The 9,590-nt window shown below is 37.1% G+C and overlaps 1 protein-coding gene across 1 annotated transcript; it reads right to left on the reverse strand.

Annotated features, from left to right (window-relative positions):
* Positions 1 to 1,077: 1,077 nt before the first annotated feature.
* smo (smoothened, frizzled class receptor) lies at positions 1,078 to 8,802 on the reverse strand. The gene is made up of 12 exons (XM_079399877.1): positions 7,962 to 8,802; positions 7,085 to 7,293; positions 6,810 to 7,019; positions 6,496 to 6,668; positions 6,062 to 6,281; positions 5,841 to 5,964; positions 5,654 to 5,746; positions 5,061 to 5,169; positions 4,739 to 4,924; positions 4,419 to 4,567; positions 4,131 to 4,265; positions 1,078 to 3,973 (listed from the first exon to the last, which is right to left on the reverse strand). The coding sequence occupies exons 1-12, from the start codon at positions 8,224 to 8,226 to the stop codon at positions 3,378 to 3,380; spliced, it is 2,469 nt and encodes an 822-aa protein (XP_079256003.1). The 5' UTR covers positions 8,227 to 8,802; the 3' UTR covers positions 1,078 to 3,377.
* Positions 8,803 to 9,590: the final 788 nt, after the last annotated feature.

Raw genomic sequence — 9,590 nt, forward strand, 5'->3', positions numbered from 1 at the left:
CAGTATACCCCGACTACTACTATTAATATTACTATTAATTAAAAAATTACAAGAATATTGTCGTCATAGCAATACAAGATAAAGTCATAAATGAGAATAAAGTTAAAATTGCGAGAGTAAAATTGTAGCAATTAAAGAATTGTGAGATTAAAGAGGTTATTCTCAAAATAATATTTTTAATCTCATAATTCTGTAATTGCTAAGACTTTATAATCGTAATTTTGATTTTGGGTGAGACGAGAATTGGATGCAGAATAGGATGAAGGTTTTGTTAAAAAAGAGTCGCTGAACCATTCACGTTCAATATAGATTCATTCCAGAACAAAACGCCACTGATGTGTGCAGTGTTGCCAAGTCCGTGGTTTTCCTGCGGAATTGGGCTACTTTTCTGTGGGATGTTTTTCATGTGCGCGGGATGAAGAGACGTGAATACGACCACAAAACGTGTATTTACTCCCGTAAAGCGATTTTTTTAAACCGGGGAATCCCCCCTGAAAAGCGATTGTGCTAGTTTTTTGCTAAAGATAGCAATTGTGCGGATTTTGTTGTGAACACTTGGCAACCCTGACTGTGTGACTCTTAGCGATTCAGTTGATAAATTCGCTGCATGTGGCTCTGGATCTCGTTTGAGATACTCGCAAGCAGAACAGCTGGCTCTTACTCTGTCATAGAGCAAACAAAAGTTTGTTTTGACTAGAATGAACGGTAACACAAACACAATTAAATATATTTTGTGTTTATTTGTATGAACTATGTAAAAAATATGACAATTTTTTAAAACACTGCCAGCTGTCAAGTGACCGAAAGTTGTTCAGCTTCATACAATTCGTACAAAATCATTCAATCTGGAGAAAATCTGTGAGTAAAGGAATATCAATGAGAGAAAAATGTATGGGCCAATCTTTCTTTATGTACTACTACATAAAGATACAGTTCTTCCTATAGCGTTGGTTATGTTTCCCTACAATATATATATATATATATATATATATATACCCTGTCACATAAATTTTATTCAGTAATACTAAAAATTATTTCCTTTTTTTATGTGAATAATGAAAATAAGCATGAAGCATTCAACATAATCTGAATCTTTTAGATTTCAGTATTTTATTCATTAATGGTACGTCAATATTAACAATATATACAATGGAATGAAACAGCAAAGATCACTCTCACACATGAAAATACTACTGATGAGGACAGACTGGCTCTTATGAGGGAATAACAGCAACAGTGATGGGGAAAAGAAACAAACATTGTCGCAGAGCACAGCATCTTCATTAAACACTTTTTCTTAAAATACATTCTTGAAGGACAGCTTCAAATTGTCAGAAAAATGCTGCACAGCTGCTTTTTTGTTAATATTGCCACAGATATTAACAACGCTCTAAGAAAAATAGAAAAAGAATAAAATGCGTAAATAAGCTTAACAGTTTAAACAAAATTCACACCGAGAAGCAAATCCATATGTGTATGAAACAAAAATCATTCCAATGGATGTAAGAAACAAAAATGTGATCTAAAGTATTTACAGTTTAAAATAATATAAAATAAAACTGGTGAAAAAAAACAATATAAAGTACAAAAATAGTTTTTGTAATAGCACTGTACAGAAATAAATGTAAATGGAAACAGAATCTTACATAACGATTGCCCTTTTGAGCTACAATTTTTAAACAAAAGCAATGCCCTTTATATTCTCTTTTTCTCTTTGAATGAGAGAGGTGGACTTGTTTGTGATTGCACCAGGCAATTTTTCCAAAGAAAAAAAGTAACAATAATAATAGCCATGAATAAATTCTCTTTATTATTTTTTTTTTGATGAAATAGCACTTTTGTGAGTTCCGTTTCTCAATGTCTAAAGGTGTGGCCAAGGATGTTTAATTGTGAGGTTTTTCAGATGATACAGTACAGACTGTGTATTTTTTTGTTTGTTTAATTTTTCATACCAATGGTAATATAATGGCCCATTTTGAAAAAACTGGCGTTACTCAATATTAAACATATTTCCTATCCCAGTTTATTATGTAGGGACAACTTTAAATAAGCCATTCATACACTGTTTCGTACACTGTATGATTATTTGAACATGTTGACACAGTATCATTGGCTCAACCAATGGAATGTGTTCTGGGCACGGCTATCTCTGTGACTGACCAATGGCAGACAGGAAAATCTTTTTCTAAAACAGTCAATATTCTTACCAAAATTGGACCAGATGATCATTGAACTGAGTTGCGCAGAAATGACTGAACATTTTTTTAGCCTCTATTCAATATAATAATGACATTAAAGCAATAGTTGACCAAAAATTTTAATTCTGTCATTTGTTACTCACCCTCATGTTGTTTCAAACCCGTAAGACCTTCATTCATCTTCGGAACACAAATTAAGATATTTTTGATGAAATCCGAGAGCTTTCAACCCTGCATAGACAGCAACACAACTACCATGTTGCAGGCCCAGAAAGGTAGTAAGGACATTGTTAAAATAGTCCATGTGACATCAGTGGTTCGGCATTCATTTTATGGAGCTGTATCTTTTTGTGTGCAAAGAAAACAAAAATAACAACTTTATTCAACAATTTCTTCTTTTCTATGTCAGTCTTCGACGGGCTTTAACGAGAGTGCCACAACGCATTTGTGTGGTGCTGCTGATGCAGGGTGAACTATCCCTTTAAGATTAAGTTAACAATGTTGACCCTAAATTGGATTAGAGACCGTATCTTGGCAGTACTTCAATCTCTCGAAACAAAACTTGGTACCCTTCATTGGTGTCATGATATGAAGGCAAATACCAAATTTGGTTACAGCACCACCTACAAGTCAAGAGATCTGAAAAATGGCTATTTTCGATTATGCCAACAAAACACTGGCTCAGGAAATGGCATGTGTTCTGGGTGGGCTATCTTTTTGATTGAAAGATGGGAAAAAGTCATTATTTTTGTGATTCCATTTGGTAACTCCAGTGCTGCAGAAATTACACAATTCTTCTTTAAGCTGAGATCCCAATTATGTGGCGTTCTTGAATAAAACCCCCTTAAACACTAACCTGTTTCCAAACAAAGGAAGGAATCAAAATTATGTCATATTAGTTCAGCTAGCAAACTGAACATTATGTATTGTCACCATAATCACATATGAGATGTTACAAAATCCATGTTGAAGGCACAAATGTCTTTATGACTTTTTAATAATGTTTCATAAATCCAGTTCATAATTCATATTATCATGAGAGTTGCATAAAAAGTGTTATCCTTTAGCCAAGCAGAGCCAGCACAACAGTTCAATACCACTTCTGCTCCAGGTTCATTGTTTGGCATGAGTATCCAGCACCTTTCACTGCGCAAAACGAGCACCAACAACTCCTAATATTTAAAAATCTGAGTCAGCATCCAATAGCTCAGCCTCCATAAGATTGGTTCTGGAGTGTATTGGTACACCCCTCCTGCCATCGGCCCGTGGCACAACGGCAGTCCTGCCAGCATCCATCGCGGAAGCCTCCTGCCCAAGGTACCGGAAAACCCCATTAGGTTGCCATGATGATTGCTGGAAGCCACCCAAATCATCTTGCATGCTATCTCGTAGAGTCAGGGGATTGGCAAGGGGGAGGCTGGAGGGTTTATCGCGTAAGTATCCCAACCCACCGTACCTCTCTTGATAAGGAAAAGGACATGAAGGCCTGAATTCTGGGAAGGCTCCAGGTAGCATATCCTGTTCCTCCTGCTGCTGTCGCTGCTGCTCCCAAAGGTTAGCCACCAGACTCCGGTGACCTGGAAGTTTTGGGAGACGGGGGACTGAGCTGGGGCCAAACTCCCTCCGGTGGTAGGCAGGATTCCCTTCGTCTGCTGCAGGACCAGTTGGCTGTATTTCCTTCCTTCTCCTTTTCTTCTTCTTTTTTCTTTTCATCATTTCAGGAGAAATTTCTGCTTCAACCATCCAAAGTTTTTTCCTTTCCTCTGGAGGCGGAACTGTAGGGAAAAATGCATTTATTTATTATAGTAAATTATTAATTATTATTTTTATTAATGTTGTTGTTCAATTATACAAAACTGCTACTGCTGGCCATTGGTTACAGTTAACTATTGATTATATATTAATGAATTATTTAAGAACTAGAGCACTGACCAGGTGTTCCGGAGGGCGTCACTGAGATATCTTGTGGTAAAATTGCCCCTCTTCTAGCCACCATCTTGGTCACATGTTGGGCCCATGCAGAAGACATTTCCATTGATGGCTCATTCAGGTCAAAGTTGATACCCGCTGTACAAATGGTTAAAAAACGGAATGTTGTTTATTTCTGTCTAAAATAGGGAACGAAAACACTTTTAAATGTGGCTGATTGACTAGCTTTGAGGTCAGTGTACTCCTAAAAATTGAGAAAATTATCTTTAGAATAAATGAGGAGGTGCTTACCCACAGGTCCCTCATGAGAAACGGTGTGCATGCTGAAGGACAGCTCTTTTTCTGGATCCTTCTGCAGTTCTTTTCGCTTTGAGAATGCCTTGGCAATCATTTTACTCTTCTTAATGCGTTTCGGCTCATCATCACTTCGGCCAATGATTCTTGGATGGCGAGAAAATGGTTCATATTAGAATTTTTGTATTTATTACAACACAAAAAATATTACATAACCTCAGTAAAAATGTATATTAAATGTGTATTATGTATTGCATAAAATTGTATTTTTTAATTAATGAAAAAAACATATTTGTCTCTGTGTGTTTGTTACCAACCTGAACCAGGTGCGTTTCCAAATAAGGATAGTGGCCTTCGTCCAAACCCATGTGCTCATTGCAATGCCTGTGCCAAACATTGAAAAGAGGTTGATCTTCTCCACCAGCAGACTAGGCCTGTTCTTGATGGCACACTCTGGGATCGGCTTGTTGGTCTGGTGAGCTATGGTGACATTCGCCTCACATCTGTATTCAAAACCAGATTTGTTACATGACAGTACTACATTATCACAACCATAAAACAATATATGGTAGATAAGGTAACACGTCTATAAAATGCTACTTTGCCAAGAAATGCTAGATGATAGGAAAAAAGACTCACAGTACATATTCCCTGAAGCTTTTTTCCCACTCAGCTTGGTTGAAAAAGTCATAGAAATGGCAGCCGAAAGTGATTAAAACAAAACCAAAGGCCAAGAATCCAAATATGCCTGAGAAATGGAAAAAAAATTGAATTAGCTCATTCTTAGTTGAATGAACAAGTCAATGATCCACAGAATTTACGTCAAGAGTGAATAATCTCTAAAGATAGTATTTGCAAATAAGCTATATTATATATAGTGGATATCTTTATGTACAATGCATTGTTTGTGGAGAATATTTACTCTATTCACTCAACTCACATATGCGCACACACTTGTTGTGTCACATTGATTGTGGAGAATGTTATGATATATTAAAAGTATTTCTATTAAACATATGTCATAATAAAATAGCTTAATATTACAACAGCTGCAGTATAAGTACTTACTGTACACCTTTATTACTGACATTTGTACTGTCATATGGGTTGTATTTTAAATTAAAACATTTATATAATTGGGTAATAATTTGGGTGGTTATCATTTTGTTCTTAATGAAAGCTGTTCATGTGGTATAATTTGCAAAAAATATAAATAGGAATCCGAAACTTACCAAGCCTCAGCATGGTTTCATTGATTTTATTAGCAGCTTTTTCACTGAGCAGCCCCGGATGGTTACTTTTAATGGAAAACAATGTCATAACCCCTAGAAAACAACAGTCTTCTATCAATCCACACTGAGAAAACCATGTCTTTATGCCATGTGCAACTGTCAAATAGAATGAAAATATCTCTCTCACCTCGTATTAGGAAATAACCACCAACAACAAGGACCACCCCGATAGGAGCCAGAACAAACCCTGCACGGAATCTGTAGTTCTTATAGCCAACAAAGCAAATGCCGCTAACCGAATCTCCATCCACCTGTGGAATATTTCATAGTGTCAAAATAAACCACTGTGAATGTGCTGATATTACCCGTACAAAAAAAAAAAAAAAAAAATGACAAGAGCAGCCTCACCTCTGCAATGGCCAGTATAGCAACTGTCAGAATGAAAGGAATAGACCATGTGACCAGGTGAAAATAGGATGTTTTTCCAGACAGAGGCTGATGGGTGGTGCCCAGGGCTTTGAACGATGTGTGCCAGGCATAAGTGAGCATAACAAACCAAATGACTCCAGACATTAGCGAATAATACACAATGACGAAGATAATCACGCACGACAGCGTCTCGGTGGATCTAGAGAAAAATAAGCCATGGAAAATGGGCGTTATTCATACTAATTCATTTGAAATATTCATCTGGTAAGTCATAATTATATTATTATTATTATTATTATTCAGTCCAGTTACTTTACTTGGCTATCAAATGTTCCTGACAGTTAATATTTGTAATATGCAGCATAACTCTAAATTAATCCAATCTGTGGATTTTCCACTGACTTCATACTTACGATGGCTCTCCAAGCCGCATTGTGTCGTCGCTTTTGCACACAATCTCCTTGCGGGCTCCATCCATGAACTGAGCGAGCCATCCAATACTTCCGATAAAGAAACATGCGTTGACGTAAAAGAGGATCACAGCGGGGTAACGGTTGGAATTCTTCCAGTCGGCTAGAAATGTGGCCTGTGGGAAATTGTAAGCAGGAATAACATCCAAAATTAAAGACTGCAGCCCAAACTTGAAATACGTTCTGTCAGAAATACTGCACACCAGGAAGTCGGCCAGCCTGAGATTATAAAAACCCATCTTCACCGGTTCACCTACCAGCGTAAAGAAGGTACATAGGAGAGTGATGGAGCCGAAGATGGCAATGTAGTTATGCATGTCCGAGTGCTCGTCTTCGGTGAACAGGGGATTGTTGCACTGGATCCCACAACCTTCCACATCCTTATACCAACTTGCTTGGATGTCGGTTTTGACCAAGGGAGCCTCACACTGTCCTGAAGTGTTGAATTTGATCTTCTGGACCTCATTCTGAAAGTCAACAACATGTGCAATCCAGACCAAACTTTTTGGGCGTATGTAAATGGATGACTTACCTGGCAACCCTTAGGGAACTGCTCCTTGTTTTCACACTTGAGGAAGTTGGGCCAGCCTCTCTCCCGCTCCACAATACTGCAAGGTTTGCGTGTAGCTTGGCACAGGTGCTGGCTGGGAAGTTCGACCTTTCCATTTTCACATTTTGGCATGTAAATGGCACACAGCAACGGTTGAATGACGGCCCAACAGCGAGGAGCATTTCTCAACCCTGAGCACAAGAGATTGGGAGATTGTCTGAGAAAATAGTGTCTAATTCTCATTGGCTGTCTGGTTAACATCTGATAGTTTGTCAAAATAATATTTATACAGTTAAATGAGGATAGTTATAAAGTTATCGGCATCCCGTGAATATTTAAAGCCTTGGTACAGTAGTTTTCTTTTTCATATTTATAGGAAATGGCCCATGGACAATGGGCTTTCAGGACCAATAACTTTGGGAATAAGGTGTGAATGTGTGAGGAAGGAGGTGAATTGCTCATTATGGGGCTGTTGTGAAAATTAAGAACATGATGGCATTAATAACTGATGCAAAAGTCATTTTAAACTGTATCTTGACATATAATTTATTATAATTAACTTTGTTTAATATGAACGCCAAAATCATAAAGGCAAAAAATTCAAAAAAAATTTATGTTCTGCAAAACATATCTTTACTCCAACCATTTTGCATGTGAATTGCATTGGAAACATAATGTGTTCAGCAATATTCAACAATACAAAACTGACATACAATCAAAAAAAATTAAATATTAAATAGATTTTATTCAGACTTACAGTTACTAAATTGATTTAATTGTCCCTAAAGGGGAACATATAGAACATAAATAATAATACAAATGCATTTATATGTATTACATAATAAAATAGAAAACTTACCTGACCACATGGCCAATTTCTCAAAGGCTTCCTCTTGAGTTTCTGAGTCTTCAGCCAGAATCAGAGACGTGTGCGTGTACGGCAAAGGTGAACCAAGGCACGTATTGTATTTTAATACTTCACAAGTTGTGGATTTCTTACAAAAGTCGTTGAATATCGTTTCATTTGGGTGCAAGATGACCGCCTGAGCGATTGTAGAGGTTGCTGCCCAGATCCAAAGCATCCAAAAGCCTCCAACAATGGAGCAGAGGCGCTTGGAGGACATCTTGGAGACCCAACAATGTAGCGATGTTTCATCAAATGTTTCCAAATAAACTGTCGGGTCTCCACTCGTGAAGGTTTCAAACCAAGTCAAAGTGTGGATATTTCCTAGATTCCCGATTTGACATTTTCCCCTTTAAAAGAAGTGTCTTTTCGTCCGATTCCAAAGTTTTTTATGCCTCCTTTCTGTCTCACATTCTATTAAAAATCTCTTCATTGCACAAACGTAGTGCGTGAAAGCTGTAAACAAAGTTGCGTTTTAAATTCCTGCACAAAGTTGACCCCAGCTGCGTTTTTCGTTACTCTATAAAGTTTGAAGAAACCAAATAGCGTTCACCATCCCCCACTTTTGTGATGGAGGAAAAAATGTTGCCTTGAAAAGTCTGGGACTGGGACTGTAACTTGATCCTGGGGCTGCGCGCTCCGTCCCCCTCGAGCGCGCCCCCGCGTCCCCCAGTTTACAGCAAAACCAGTGCGAGAAATCTTGTCAAAACTCATCTGCTCATCGGACGGAGACCTAAGATCCAGTGATCCCAAAATACACTTTCACAGGAATCCGTTTTTTCCCCGACTCTGGTATGCACGAGGAGGAGGTGCACATACACACAATAACTTCTGTTCCCATTCCATCCCCCTCATGCTGGGGAAAAGCAATCCATGCCAGTTTACAGAATATTTACATGCTTCACTCATATCTGCCCTCATGTGTCATCTTATCTTATTTATCCTCTGCCTTTTGATTTGCTTTCAATATTTTTGGGCATTTTGCCTTTTATGCCACATAAAAAAGTCATGCTTTGGTAAACCATATAAATAAGTCATTTAAAAAAAAAAAATTATGTCACAGATATAACTTTTTATGTCAGAATTTCAACTTTTCAAATAATTATAATTTAGAATCTCATAATTTAAATTTTTGTTAATCTCTAAACTTTGACTTTTTCATAATTTAGATTTTTTATCTCATAAATTTGACTTTTTTCTTTCATTTTAGTTATTACTTAGTATTTAATTTTTTTTACTTTATCTGTTGAAACTTAGCATCTCATAATTTTGACTTTATGTCATAAATATGACTCTTTTGTGCTAATGGACCTTTTTAACATTTCCGGGTTTCTTAGCAGCAGAAGTCATCATATGGGTTAACTTCAACAGCAGTGAATGCGAGAATGCGAGTATCACAAATAGCAAATGTTGTTGTTGTTGTAAATTGATGCAAAGGTGATATAATACAAATTATAGTGTTATAAATGTACGTACATTTAAAAACAAAAAATGAAAATATAAAAAACTTTTGAGGATTTTCGATGCTGAAGACTATTAAACATGTCATCACAGTCTTGTGAAAAGGGTCCATTATGATTTACC

The sequence above is a fragment of the Barbus barbus genome (assembly GCF_936440315.1).
Source record: "Barbus barbus genome assembly, chromosome: 39".
In the NCBI taxonomy this organism is placed as follows: Eukaryota; Metazoa; Chordata; class Actinopteri; order Cypriniformes; family Cyprinidae; genus Barbus; species Barbus barbus.